Source organism: Nerophis lumbriciformis, linkage group LG19 (genome assembly GCF_033978685.3).
Source record: "Nerophis lumbriciformis linkage group LG19, RoL_Nlum_v2.1, whole genome shotgun sequence".
Classification (NCBI taxonomy): Eukaryota; Metazoa; Chordata; class Actinopteri; order Syngnathiformes; family Syngnathidae; genus Nerophis; species Nerophis lumbriciformis.
Genome location: NC_084566.2, coordinates 19056404 through 19071624, shown reverse-complemented (window position 1 = coordinate 19071624; position 15221 = coordinate 19056404). Strand labels below are relative to the sequence as shown.

The 15221-nt window shown below is 38.9% G+C and overlaps 1 protein-coding gene across 6 annotated transcripts in view; it reads right to left on the bottom strand.

Moving 5' to 3' along the window:
* The window catches only part of tnr (tenascin R (restrictin, janusin)), a 419906-nt gene that overhangs the window by 71419 nt on the left and 333266 nt on the right, over positions 1-15221 (bottom strand). For 5 of the 6 annotated variants that reach the window (XM_061979400.2, XM_061979402.2, XM_061979403.2 and 2 more), the window contains 3 exons: positions 10024-10157; positions 9792-9921; positions 5609-5875 (listed from right to left, as the gene is read on the bottom strand). In XM_061979400.2, the coding sequence (XP_061835384.2) occupies positions 5609-5875; positions 9792-9921; positions 10024-10157 (531 nt within the window). The remainder of the gene's footprint in view (positions 1-5608; positions 5876-9791; positions 9922-10023; positions 10158-15221) is intronic. The other variant, XM_061979405.2, reaches the window with a different exon arrangement.

Here is a 15221-nt window from a genome sequence, read left to right as displayed (position 1 = left end):
GTACAAAAGAAAGTAAGAGAGGTGGATAATGAGGAGATTAAAGCACTCTCCCCTATGAGAAACATTTCAAATCAAAAGAATAATGACTATTATTCATGAGCAGAGGGAGGTAATTTATAATTCCTGGCTTTGAAATTCGTGAGTTTCCACATGGATGAAAAAAACCCACAGCTTTTATACAAAAAGAAGTTGTGCCCATTCAGGCATGGTTATCTTACTAAATATGTTTGCTCTGGTAAAGGTGAAACTTGCATGATGGCTTAACTTGTTTATGATTAATGAAGATTGCACAGGAGTCAGGGAACACAAAATAATAACACAGCAGCTGCTATGTAGCAGTATTTTTAAAAGTTAAAATACTGCGGGTGTGGGGAAATTATCCTCTGCATTTGACCCATCCCCATGTTCACCCCCTGGGAGGTGAGGGGAGCAGTGAGCAGCAGCGGGGGCCGTGGTCGGGAATCATTTGGTGATTTAACACCCAATTCCAACCCTTGATGCTGAGTGCCAAGCAGGGAGGTAATGGGACCCATTTTTTGTAGTCTTTGTTATGAACTCACAACCTCCTAGTCTCCGGGCGGACACTCTAACAATAAAAATCTTACTAGAAATTACCACAAAACAATCATATAATTGTCTTGCCTTTTTCAATGCAAGCAGCTACGTGTGTGCTGGGTGAAAAACTCTTGAATCAAGACATTGTTGATCAAAATATGATCCAAAGACAACTCAGCTTAGCCATATATCATAACAGTTTTAATTTAAGAAGCAAATATACTATAACTTTGCTTAAACACAAAACCTTTTTACAAACAGTATGAATAGAAAAATAACGTGTGACGACTGGGAAATTGGTCTAGAGCCTTTAGTTCAGGGGTCGGCAACCCAAAACGTTGAAAGAGCCATATTGGACCAAAAGTAAAAATAAACAATCTGTCTGGAGCCTCCAAAAATTAAAAGCCTTATATAAGTGTTATAATGAAGGCAAAACATGATGTAAGTGTCTATATTAACTATATTAGCCTACTATCAAAGGCTGACGCAAATCTTCGTTGACAGAAATGTTGTATTTTCATTTTTATTTTACACATTTTTGCAACATTGGAAATCATTAGTAAAATGGAGGTTTCTCACAGGATGAAATAACTTCTGGAAATTACTGGCTCAGAATGGCCAAAGGAATAGATGTGTGTGTCCAAGTTTAAGGAAACACCATGCTGTCTTCTTCTAATAGATTTTACAATCTTTGCGAGCTGGGTAACATTTGCTGTGGTCTGGAACAACATGGCACACAAACAACACAGAAATGCAAATATAAATTAAATACACAAAGGACATAAGTAAAGGAAATTAAATTAGCTCAAATATACCAACAAATGATGCATAATGATGCAATATGTACATACAGCTAGCCTATTTAGCATGTTAGCACCAATTAGCTTGCTGTCATGCATTGACCAAATGTGCCTGATTAACAGTCCTACAAGTCAATAACATCAACAAAGCTCACCTTTGTGCATTCAGGCACAGCATAAAATGTTTGGTGGACAAAATGAGACAAATAAGAAGTGGCATAAAACACTTGTGTCTGTGGCAGCATCGGAGAAAGTAGTACATGTAAAAAAACTACGGTGAGTTCAAGGATCACTGAAATTAGTAGGACAAAACGGCACTTGTCAAATATTCTCATCAGTGAAGTATGTTTAATATAAACAGTGGGATTTCTAACAATTAAGGTTTGTGTCATGTTTGTTCTCCTACAGAAACTATAGTAAAACGAAAAATATAAATTAGTTTCATCTTTTTCCATTTTCACACATTTTTGTAAAAGCTTCAGGGAGCCACTAGGGCGGTGCTAAAGAGCCGCATGTGGCTCCCGAGCCGCGGGTTGCTGACCCCCACTTTAGTTCGATACTGCTGCTTATCATTGCAATCCAAATATGAACACATATATGGTGTTCCCTCGCCACTTTACAGTTCACTTAGTACGATCTCAGTGCACCGTGGATTTTTAGAAACATGTATTATAAAATTATCTATTCTATTCAGTAGTGAAACTGATTTGCCTAAGTGAAATCCTACACAGGACACTATTGACTGATGACAGACCAATCGCAGAGCACTATGTTCTTCCTCCTGACAGCTGACTGGCTCAGCCAACTCAAGTCTTATGTTTGCTACAATCGACCTCCATGTTGGCTATGTTTCTGTTCTACAGAGAACATTTGCATTTATTTTAATCCCGACGATGTGGTCCAAATGATCTGCGCCTTCCAAAGCTTCTGGCACAGAATTTTAGCCCAGGAGGAAGCTGCATACGGTCAAACAAAAGGTCAACCTCCTTATTTCTCTGATAAAAGAAGGTAGCTTAGCTACGGTGTACTTACTGGCTGCTATTACAAAATCTTACATAAAAAAAGGTAAAAAAAGTCAATAATGTTTGGGTGTGTGACCCACCATAACTTTATTCTTCACTTCCATGCTACCACCATGACAGTGTCATCTGATTCAACATCATCAGTGGCATATTCTTTAGCGTACCAATATTTTATATGTTACAATTACATAAGTGTAGAAAGTGTTAAGGGACATGTGTTTATGAGTTCCTATTTTATTAACAGCAGGTAAAGGGTTTATAAAAAATATACAAAATGCATACAATATTACGGAGCCCCTAGAGCAGTGGTTCTCAAACTTTTTTTGTCATCCCCCACTTTGGACAAGGGGAAGTTTTCAAGCCCCACCTGCCCCCATCGCCCCAACAGAGCGCTAATGCCAAGCTTTAACATTTTCAAATTTATTGAACATCAAGTTGTATACATTCGAACTCAATAACATAAAATAACATTAAGTTCAATAATAAATAAAATAACTGTGCAAGTGTTATAACTTGCATCACGTTCAATAATAAATAAAAAAAACTGTTATAACTTGCATCAAGTTCAATAATAAATCAAAAAAAGTGTTATAACTTGCATCACGTTCAATAATAAATCAAAAAAAGTGTTATAACTTGCATCAAGTTCAATAATAAATCAAATAAAAGTGTTATAACTTGCATCAAGTTCAATAATAAATCAAAAAAAGTGTTATAACTTGCATCAAGTTCAATAATAAATCAAAAAAGTGTTATAACTTGCATCAAGTTCAATAATAAATCAAAAAGTGTTATAACTTGCATCACGTTCAATAATAAATCAAAAAAAGTGTTATAACTTGCATCAAGTTCAATAATAAATCAAATAACTTGCATCAAGTTCAATAATAAATCAAAAAAAGTGTTATAACTTGCATCAAGTTCAATAATAAATAAAACAAGTGTTATAACTTGCATCAAGTTCAATAAAAAAAGTGTTATAACTTGCATCAAGTTCAATAATAAATCAAATAAAAGTGTTATAACTTGCATCAAGTTCAATAATAAATCAAATAACTTGCATCAAGTTCAATAATAAATCAAAAAAAGTGTTATAACTTGCATCAAGTTCAATAATAAATAAAACAAAAGTGTTATAACTTGCATCAAGTTCAATAATAAATAAATAAAAGTGTTATAACTTGCATCAAGTTCAATAATAAATCAAATAACTTGCATCAAGTTCAATAATAAATACAATAAAAGTGCCACTTTGCAATCTTTGCAAAAAAAAAAGGAGGAGCTTTGCATTTGCAAGACAGGGAAAGTGACAGCACTTTCCCCCAGGAGAGCCACCTTGCTTCACTGTGAAACAGCACGGCTGTATGATCAGCTCCCATTTCCTCACACAGTGCAGAGAACAGTCGCACTTTCAGTGGTCGTGTTTTGATCAAATTTACCGCACTCACAACATGTTAAAACCTCATTGAGTTCGGGGCTGAGCTGCCTTGACGCGAGTGTGTCCCGGTGAATGACACAGTGTGTGCCCGTCAGATTTTTGTTTCTCTGCAGGCGCTGGCTCTGGCTCGACGACCTTTGAGGTGCGAGTCACAAATGTATATATTTGTGTAATTGTGGTCCACACATTAGCCTGCTACCCATCCGCGCGAAAGTTTGTTCCGCTTAGCCCCGCCCCCATTAGTTACTGTTGCTATGTCTGTCAAACTTTCGCTCGTACCGAGAAATATAAAGCCTACAGTAAAAATAAGTACCGGTAATTTCCATTTATTTATATAGCGGATTTCACAGACAGAATCACAAAGTGATTTACAGTGTGTATAGAAAATGAAAGCATAGTAAAAAAAATAATCTAAGAATATAATAATTAAAAAAAACAATTTAAAGTGAAACTTCCTCCCGTTCCTCGCGCCCCACCTGTCATGTCTCTATTCCCCACCAGTGGGGCGCGCCCCACACTTTGAGAAACGCTGCCCTAGAGGGACATGGAGGGAAAAAAATACTTTTTGCGAGATCTCGCAAAAGGTTTTTTTCCTATGTCAGTGAACCGGAAGTAAAACAGACACAGCGATGGTGAACCGGAAGTGAAACAGACAAAGCGATGGAGGAGCCTACCCATCATCCGTGGGAGAAGTTTGTTGATTTCTATTTTAGTATTGGCCTAACATATAAAGACATCAAATTGTATTGTGGCCCCACAAGAGAGCACGGATGATGGGTAGGCATGCTCCCGCTCCTCCATCGCTGTGTCTGTTTCACTTACGGTTCACCATTGCTGTGTCTGTTTTACTTCCGGTTCACTGACATAGGAAAAAAAACCTTTTGTGAGATCTCGCAAAAAGTATTGCGAGATCTCGCAAAACATCCATGTCCCTTTAGGGGCTCCGTACAATATTCATGTAAATCATCGAATAAATAGCATTTCTACTTTGCGGAAATTCACCCACCACTGTGGTGTCTGGAACGTAACTTTGCGATAATCAAAGTGGTTAGAGTGTCCGCCTTGAGATCGGTTGGTCGTGAGTTCTAAACCCCGAGTCATACCAAATACTACAAAAAATGGGACCCATTGCCTCCCTACTTGGCACTCAGCATCAAGGGTTGGAATTGGGGGTTAAATCACCAAATGATTCTCGAGTGCGGAGCACGCTGCTGCTCACTGCTCACCTCCCAGGGGGTGAACATGGAGATGGGTCTAATGCAGAGGACACATTTCACCACACCCAGTGTGTGTGTGACAATCGTTGAGACTTTAACTTTAACTTTTGTCACACACCTGAAACTTTCTTTGGGAATAAGATTATGACACTTATAACTTATAACACTTGCTATTCTTAAACAGGAATAATTTTATGCGAGAACAATTTTGTATAATTTTGTGCAAGCAATATATACATACAGTACAGGCCAAAAGTTTGGACACACCTTCTCATTCAATGTGTTTTCTTTTAATTTTCATGACTATATACATTGTAGATTGTCACTGAAGGCATCAAAACTATGAATGAACACATGTGGAGTTATGGATTTAACACAAAAGGTGAAATAACTGAAAACACGTTTTATATTGTAGTTTCTTCAAAATAGCCATCCTTTGCTCTGATTACGGCTTTGCACACCCTTGGCATTCTCTTGATGAGCTTCAAGAGTAATGGTTTTCACTTTACAGGTGTGCTTGAAGCTCATAGGCATACCCTCAGCCTGATACTTATCCATCAAACGTTTTTTGCTCACCTGTCATAAGTGATGCGGTAACTGGCTCAGAGGTAGCGTCTCCCTGTATTGTAATCAGGCTGACGTCGTACTGAGTAGAGGGCAGAAGCCCCTGCACCAGCGACCTGGTCTTGGAGCCGTCCAGGGTCACCTTAGAGGTGTCGGTTCCGTCGGCGGAGCTGTAACTGAGGATGAAAACGTCGGCGGGCGGCGCCGGGGAGCTCCACGCCACCAGCACTGAGTCGGAGGTCACCTCAGATAAATATAGATGAGAGACGGGCCTGATCCCTAAAAGTCAAAAGTCAGGATGGTAAACTGTCCAAGACGGTCAAGGGCACGAAAAGTGAAGAAATGGCTTTGATTGATGGAAGAATCCATTATACAGCTGGTGATGATAAGATGAAGTCATGATGGGAAGTGGAATATGATGATGATAGAGATGTTCTGTCAGAACTTATGACAAGGAGAGCAGATGATGTAATGAAGGTAAAGAACATGAAGCAGGAAGCACCTTTCTATATACTTTACAGTCAAAGTAAAGGTTTTACATCTAACTGCTATTTACTTCTTATTTAAAATTCAAAATCTGATGTTTTTCTTCAACACAAGTTCTCTCAGGCGCAGAAAATGAAATGCAAGTCGTGAAAGTCGATGAGAAGATGACACGTAATTAACTTTTTCCGCTCCTGATCCTGCTGTCATCTCTCCCCTCATGCCCAATAATTTGAGGGGTTGTTAGTAGCGGCTCTGCAGATTGCACAGAATGATGAAGTTCATGATGATGAAGAGGTTGATGACAAGGGCGCTGGCCATGATGGCGATGAGAAGAAGATTGCCGAAACCATCATTTTGATGCCCAAAAGAGTCATGAAGAGGATTTTCAGAGCAGCAAAGAAGCAGAATCCACCAGAATGCAAGATTAGGATGTGACTGAAATGACCATGGATTATGCGACTCAGTCTGAAGAAATCCAAGCATTCATACATTAACATGAAAATAAAGTATGTGAGTCAAGATCATTAGCAGGCTCCAAAAGTTGAGATCTACTAATTGGTTCTGTAAGCTGTCTGAAGGTCTTGCATTTATTTTTAGGTATGACTCGCCCTACCAACACACTACTCAAAATATTGTCTATATCTGGATATTTTTTTTAGGTTCCCACTTGACATATCAGCTGTGTTTGCTGTGCCGGTAGAGTTATTTTGGTCAGGTGTGAACTCGGGTTACATAATGTAGACAATATGCGATATAAATTATATACATTTGGCTGACGATGCATGTTTATGACTGTGTCCTGCAAATTTTTGAGTGACAAGCAAACAAACGCGGTCTTAATGCAATCTAGCATTCTCGCTAAAGAGCTCGTGGCTAATGTACCTCCACAGTGAAAAGCCGCTCCGGGCTGTACGGTGCGATAAATTTACTCGCAAATGCGCCTAAATATAGACCATGCGACTTAAAAAAAAAAAAACTGTCGCACTTGCGTGAAAAGGGATTTCAACCCTTTCATCGCATTTTGCTCCTAAAATAAATCCATACAAATGTCATAAAACTAGAGTCAAATCTTCGCCCATCTGTATAGCATGTTTGAAATAAATTTAAACTCTAACCATAACCAAATGGTCAAGTGATTGATCACTCACGCTGAGAGCTGTGTATATTATGCACAACCTGCTTTTCTTACTTGTTGGTACCTGTTTTTGTGTCAGTCCTGAAAATTTAAAAACAAGGCTTGGTGTAGATATTTAGTTACGTCAAGGAATATTTCCATTTGTGGGTTAGTTTTTGGGCCGAACTATATCGGGATAAGAGTTTTGATCCATATCACCCAGCCCAGCAACAGTGCTAGTACAGTTTAGGGATGTTCTCTGTGTTTAATTGAGCGTGGCCTTACGATGGCATTGTGTTTCTATGTATGAGGGCACATGTGTACCTTTTTTGAGTGTTAATATATAAGACACTTCATATTGCTACAACATTTTTTCTGTACTACAAAAAAACATCTGGTGAAAAAGCTAAAAGTACAGCACTGAGTCAGTAATCCTCTTCTCCATGGCGGCAAATAAACTATGTTTCTTACAAGTATCATCCCTGGAGGACGAGGAATAGCTAAACATGCTACACTACACACTGTAGATATGTGGATATGGTAACCGTTAACGGCTAAGCTATAGCTCTTGAATATAACAGATATCTACACAAATATCGCCAATAATGATACCAGTGTAGTACAGTACAGTATAGTGTCTGTAAAAGGTCAATACTACAGTGGTTGGATTGATATTTTTTATTAACAAATATATTTTGTCGTTGTTGGTATTGTTTACAAACTCAGGAAATAGGTTTCTAGATATGGGAGGACTTTAAGGGCAAAAAAAACCCCCAAAGGATTTAAACCAGAGCTAATAGTAGGAAATCATTTAAAGAAGTCATATTCTGACTTTTTATTTTCACATTTAAAATACTTCCTTATGATCTACATAATATGTAATTGTGTTTCTTTTGTCAAAATGTGGCATGGATTATGTTTTACAGATCATCTTCAAGCTGCTTTCTGACCGTCTCTTCAGGATGCACCGTTTTGTGGGTGGTTGTATTTACGTGGCTCCACTTCTTCTCTCTGTCAGCCATGTTGTAGTTTTTAGTGCTCCATATGGAATCTACTAACAGATATAAGTTCGAACGGTACGCTAATTTGTATTAGAAATGGCAACAGTGTAAAATGCATAAGCATGTACGAGTCAGTCTGCCCCACAACAAGAGCATAGATTGGGAAAAATGTCACAAATTGGGCACATTCTATACGGCTCGTTTGAAGGAAAGCAAGATTGTTTTATAAATACTGTATCCCCACAATGCCTCCGTGGTTTAATTTTAAATTTTCAGGACTTATGCAGATCCTAAATACACAAAAACAGCTACCAATAGGTTGGAAAAGTTGGTTTTGCCCATTAGGTATTTAATTAATATTGTTACTATCTTGTGTTTTAGTATAATTATAATTGGGATCAAAAATTCAATCAGTCAATGATCTTGAAAATTTTAAGAATATGCATCAACATTAGTATGATCAATACTGCCCCTTAAAATGACCAAAACACTTAGATATTACCTGTTATTATGAATGTGCTTGTTACTACATTATATATATTCTTAGAGTGTGTATATAATGGTAAATAGGTTATACTTGTAAAGCGCTTTTCTACCTTCAAGGTACTCAAAGCGCTTTAACACTATTTCCAAATTCACACACTGATGGCGGGAGCTGCCATGCAAGGCCCTAATCACGCCCCATCAGGAGCAAGGGTGAAGTGTCTTGCTCAAGGACACAACGGACGTGACGAGGTTGGTAGACGGTGGGGATCGAACCAGGAACCCTCAGGTTGCTGGCACGGCCACTCTCCCAACTGCGCCACGCCGTCTAACGTTAATGGATATTTTTTGGAGAGCATTATAAACAGAATACAACGATTCTTATTATCTCCTTTGTTAGCTGGCTTTTGCTAGCGTTTATGAGTTTGAATGCATATAAAAGGAAAACATATGTGTGCTTGTCTCAAATAAAGATTGTGAATGATAGGTAAAAAAAGGTTCAGTTACCCTTTAAGATACTAAGAAATACAATTTGTTTTACGTAATGGAGGTCATTATTATATGTTCAGGGGAGCGGCCCCATACTGTGTATGGAGACACATTTAGCTGCTAGCCGCTTGTCAGCCAGACAGGATGGATGTTTGTGATCGGCATTAATAGACATTAATCAGCAATGATCAATCACATACTTTTTCATAAAGATGGTCCAATACCGATCGGCCACTAAAAGTATATATATATATGTATATATATGTAGTCGAGGGTTCTGTGGTTTATCCGTTATACAGTGCTCAATACCGGGGTAGAGCGGAATATACGTTAGGTCAGGAAAAAACACAGAGGCTATTTCATTTTAAAATCCCCTGAAGAGCAGGGAAACCTGCAAAACAGGCTTGTAAGGATCTGTGTTTTTTACAGACATTTCGATTTTTGGCCATATCGCCCATTCCTAGTGTGAATGTGATCATCCAAACCCTGTTGTGCACCAAATGATTGGACTAAGACTGCTACAGAGGTAGGTCTCGGTCCTTTTGCAAGTGAACTCTGGTGCCGTGTGGTTCACTTGAGCTTAAATGTGAACATTACCCGGACCCTAAGTCACTGCTCTTACCTGTGAAGGCATCAATGGTTGCCACGTTGCTCTGCTGTCGTCCTCTCCTGGCTGCCACTGTGATGGTGTATTCCGTCCCGGGCTCCAGGTCCGTCAGAGTGGTGGTGATTTCATTTTTAGGCACGGTCAGCTGGATCAGAAAGTAAATTACAATAACACGTGTACGGCGGCATGTTCATTTGAAGGTACATGTCTGGTTATATGGAAAGTGTTCATCAGTCTTGTTCATTACCTCGGTAGACAAGCCCGAGGAAGATGTAAAGGTGACTTTGTAGAAGTCAATGGGACCCTGTACCATGCCCCACACAAGGGTGATGGTGTTGTCTGTGGATGCTGTTACAGTTAGATCCATGGGAACATCCAGACCTGACAGAATGAAGCAGAGGTAGAAGACCCACATGTTAAAACTACACTGTGTTCCAAAATATTATGCAAAGTACATTTTACTCAAATTTTCATAAATAATTGATGCAAATGTCAGTCAGTATAATTTTCAAATCATCAGCCGTTAGAGATTAATTCAAATTTCATTGAACAAATTTCGAAATGATAACAGTATTTTTACGATAAATAAATACAATAAATAACTCAAAGTCCACTGTTCCAAATTATTAAGCACAACAGCGTTTCAAGACATTTTATAGGCTGTAAAGAACTCAAATTGGTCACATGTTGACTTTGTAGCATTATAAGACCGTATAAAATAAAATATTTTTGATTGAAATAACTTTTGGTCAAACAGGCTGAGTAACATGTTAATATAGGACCCCTTGCTTGATATCACCCTTACATCCATTGAATTTGTGAGTTGGACAGGTTCAGCTTTAATTTCTTTGCAGGATGTTAGAATAGCATCCCAGAGCTGCTGCTTGGATATGAACTGTCTCCCAACCTCATAGATCTTTTGCTTGATGATGCTCCAGAGGTTCTCAATAGGGTTGAGGTCAGGAGAGGATATGGCCACAACATCAGTTTTTCTCCTTGTATGCCAATAGCAGACAGGGACTCAGTGGTGTTCTTTGCAGCATGATATGGGGCATTGTCTCGCATGAAGATGATTTTTGTCGGGAGGTATGGTTCTTCTTTTAGTACCATGGAGGACAGTGGCGAGTCAGAAACTCTACATACTTTGCAGAGGTCATTTTCACACCCTCAGGGACCCTAAAGGGACCTACCAGCTCTCTCCCCATGATTACAGCCCAAAACATGACACCCACACCCCCTTGCTGCCGTCTCAGCCTTGTTGGGACATTGTGGCCATTCACCAACCATCCGCTGCTCCAGCCATCTGGGCCATCTAGGGTTGCATGGCACTCATCGGTAAACAAAACTGTTTGAAAATTAGTCTTCATGTATTCCTGAGCCCACTCCAACCATTTCTGCTTGTGAGCATTGTTTAGGGGTGGCCGAATATTAGCTTTAAGCACATTTGCAAACTTCTTGAGGATCCTACACCTTGAGGTTCATGGGACTCCAGAGGCACCAGCGACTTCAAATACCTATTTGCTGCTTTGCAATGGCCTTTTAGCAGCTTCTCTCTTAATCCGATCAAGTTGTCTGGCAGAGACTTTTTAAATGTTGCCTTTATCTGCACAAACGATTATCACGCATAAGTTTTTTGGAAATATCCAATGTTTTCATACCCTGAGCAAGGTAGTGTACTATCTTACGCTTTTCAGCAGCAGAGATCGTTTTTCTTCCCCATATCACTTGAAACCTGAAACCTGCTTAATAATGTGGAACATTACTTCCACGCAGTTTTCCTTTGATTGGGCTCACCCTGGGAGACTATTTATCACAGGTGTCTGAGATTGATGTCAATGATCTACAGAGCCTTGAGTCATAATACCATCCATTCATTTAATGGAAAAACAAACAAATAAATGTTTTTGACTCTTAAATCCAATTTGCATAATAATTTGAAACACAGTGTAAAGGAAAACTGATTTTTTGCAGAGGAAAAGTGTCGATGAAGACTGATCGAAGGGTTTATGCAAGCAGATTTAAGAGTGGTCACATTCAAGATGTTTGTTGTGGCTAAGTTGCAAATAACCCTACGCCTACCCAAAGGCACGCAAACTATTAATATGCAATATTATATACCTGTAACTATGTGACTTCTGATTAAAATAATCCATTCATCTATCTTCTTCCGCTTATCCAAGGCCGTGTCGTGGGGGCAGCAGCCACAAAGAAACTCATACTTCCCTCTCCGAAGCCCCTTTGTTAAGCTCCTCACAGAGGATCCCAAGGCGTTCCCAAGCCAGCTGGGAGACATAGACTCAATTCAAATTCTCCCTCCTCCCCCTCCCCTCTTCCACTTCTCCCTCCCCCTTGGCTTTGGCACTGACCTGCGCAAAATACGGCCCGTGGGCTACATGCGTCCCGTTATGATTTTCAACCCGGCCCGCCGGACGTTCTACATAATTTTTTTAAACCTTTAACATCAAAACTGTCACCGTCGTTATGATGTGCAGTGTTGTTTTTAAATGACCGTAGGTCTTGAACTATGGAAAGTATTTCAATGGTCGAAATCTGCGCTTTTGAGTGTTATACAAGTTATTGCGGAAATTTACGTCACAGCAGCTCAGACGAGGAACAAAGCAGAGTGGGTAGGGTTTGTTTTCGGAGCAGCCAGCCCGAAACACGTGTGTCAGAAACCAGAGGTGTGGACTCGAGTCACATGACTTGGACTCGAGTCAGACTCGAGTCATGAATTTGATGACTTTAGACTCGACTTGACAAAATGTAAAGAGACTTGCAACTCGACTTAGACTTTAACATCAATGACTTGTGACTTCACTTGGACTTGAGCCTTTTGACTTGACATGACTTGCCACTTTCCCCAAAATCCAAAGCTTAAAAAGTTATTTGGGAGCGCTCCGTATTTTTCATTTTCTTCGTCTGTCTATCAGCGTGTTGTTCCTGTCAGCTGGTGTGCGCTCAGTACAACAGCCAATCAAATTAGATTTACGTTGTTTTCATCACACAGCATTCATCCAATCAAATTGCAGGACAACCAATGAACAAGAGTTGTCCAAGAACGTGCCAGTGATAAACAATTATGTTAAAGTTGGTTTCGTTCGGGTATAAAAACTACGACTTGGTCAACAAAAAACGAATTGCCGTATGCAAATCACGCAGTTCGAATATTACAGACGGAGACGCAACAACTTCAAACTTCGTTCGACATTTGAAGTTGCACAAAGAAGGGTAAGTTTTGAATGTAAGATAACGTTTATTGGCTAAGTAACGTGACTTTTATTTGCTGTGTAGTTAAATCAGTGAGGCTGCAAACTCACTGCTAACGTTATAACCATAGACATCTTATAAGTAGACGCAGCATAGAGCGCTACTGCCTACTGGCGCAGACGAGGCGCGTGGCCGCCATCTTGGAGTGGTGATCCGCTCCACTCAGTGCAATTAATTTGGCAGGAGCAATGAACTGTCAGCGCATTTAATTCATTTTACCTCACTGAATACCACTGATTTTCACCCCCCCTTTTTGTCATACGTGTAGCTATGATAACAGACACATGTTTTGGCGTGTTTTATTATTCATAGTTTGCTTAACAGTAATATAATATTCTTATACGCTTAAGTGACCAGACGTCCGAGATCAAAACTGGGAATATAATCCCAGAGAAGGGGGAAAAAAACGGTAAGCTATTTTTAAGTTGAAGAAACAATATGATTAGGTTATATATACATATGCGTGTATCCTACATAAACAATGTATGAATACATTAGATATCTATATATCTTAGGGACCTATAGACTGTATCTCTGTTGCTTCAGCAGCAGAGAGTTGATTCTGTCTTGACACTTTGTATTGATATTTTCTATTACATTCTTCCCTTAAATGATAATGTTTGCAGTGATTGTTTTATATGTATTATTTTATGTAAGTCGCTTTGGATAAAAGCGTCTGCCAAATACTTAAACATATATAAACACCTGAAAGTCTTCATATCAGCTAAAACCACCAATCTGTTTCACTGGATTCAGAATAAAACCAAATTCTGTTTAACCCAACAATGTTAGTATTTGAATATTGTTACTTGAAGACCGATTCCTGGTTACAATTATACTGTTAAGAAAGTATTGTCTTATACTTTGCCTAAAATGAGAATGCATCATAATCAGTAGTGGCTGGTGAATTTTGTTTTAGGTGGGGCTGAAAGTTTGTAAACCAAACCCCTGTAGGGGGGTCATCCTCCCCCAGAATATTTCTTTGTGATTTTCACATACATATATTGAAGATCTTTGATCCTTCTCAACTCTGTGGTAATATTATTTTCATAAAATACAACCAATAGTACGTTAATGTTAAATCTCACTTGTGAAAAGTAATCCCCCGATTCCTATTTTCAACAGTCCGCTCATTTGAGCAGGAAAACGCTGAACACCAGCCCGGCATCTTTGTTTTCTACCTTTCAACTGTCAGTTTAGGCTGCTCGCCGGCTCCTCATCACCACTTCAAGATGGCGGCCAAATTTCTCACGTCACAGCAACCAATGCTGCGTCTACTTATAAGATGTCTATGGTTATAACGTCATTGCAAACACGGCAATCTGTTGCGTCCACTGCAGTTTGCTACCTTATTCATACTTTTTGTCAAGTGATTTTTTTTAAGCAGGGTTTCATGAGGTACCTATACATAACGTTACGTTAGTCAATGTATCACACACAGTAACATAACGTTAGTCAATGTATCACACACAGTAACATTACGTTAGTCAATGTATCACACACAGTAACGTAACGTTAGTCAATGTATCACACACAGTAACGTAACGTTAGACGGCAGTCAGCAGCACCGCGTATTTTAGCCACTTACAAAAAGACAAACATAGTCAAATAAAGGTCAGTTAAAATGTATACTATATTAAGAATATGTGTACATATTGCATAGGGTCCTGACATCTAAAAAGTACAACTCTGTTCATTGTTATGTTCATATATTTGTTATGTTTTTCATGTGTACGCACACATAAACACACATACAGTATGAGATGAGATCAATGAGATAAGGTAAGAACAGGATAGAAACTGCTGTGGAACTAGTTACAATGCAATATGCCATGGAAATACAATGTTAACACTTTTGTGCAAATAAGTACAGTTGCACTTGTTTTTTTCAAATGTGTTTATTCTGTAAAGGAATGAGTTACATGTTTAAAATGACTGGTTAATAGTGCTATTTTGAAGTGCAATGTCAGCACTATCTTTTTCCCTGCAATTTCAAATGCACTTGTTTTAATAAATAAATACAGCGTTTTAAAAGCATACACAATCTGTGTAAATATATTAGTCTGTGGTTAAATGACTTGAAAGGACTCGAAACTCAAAATGCAGGACTTGGGACTTGACTTGAGACTTTCCAGTCTTGACTTTGGACTTGACTCGGACTTGCCCTGTCTTGACTCG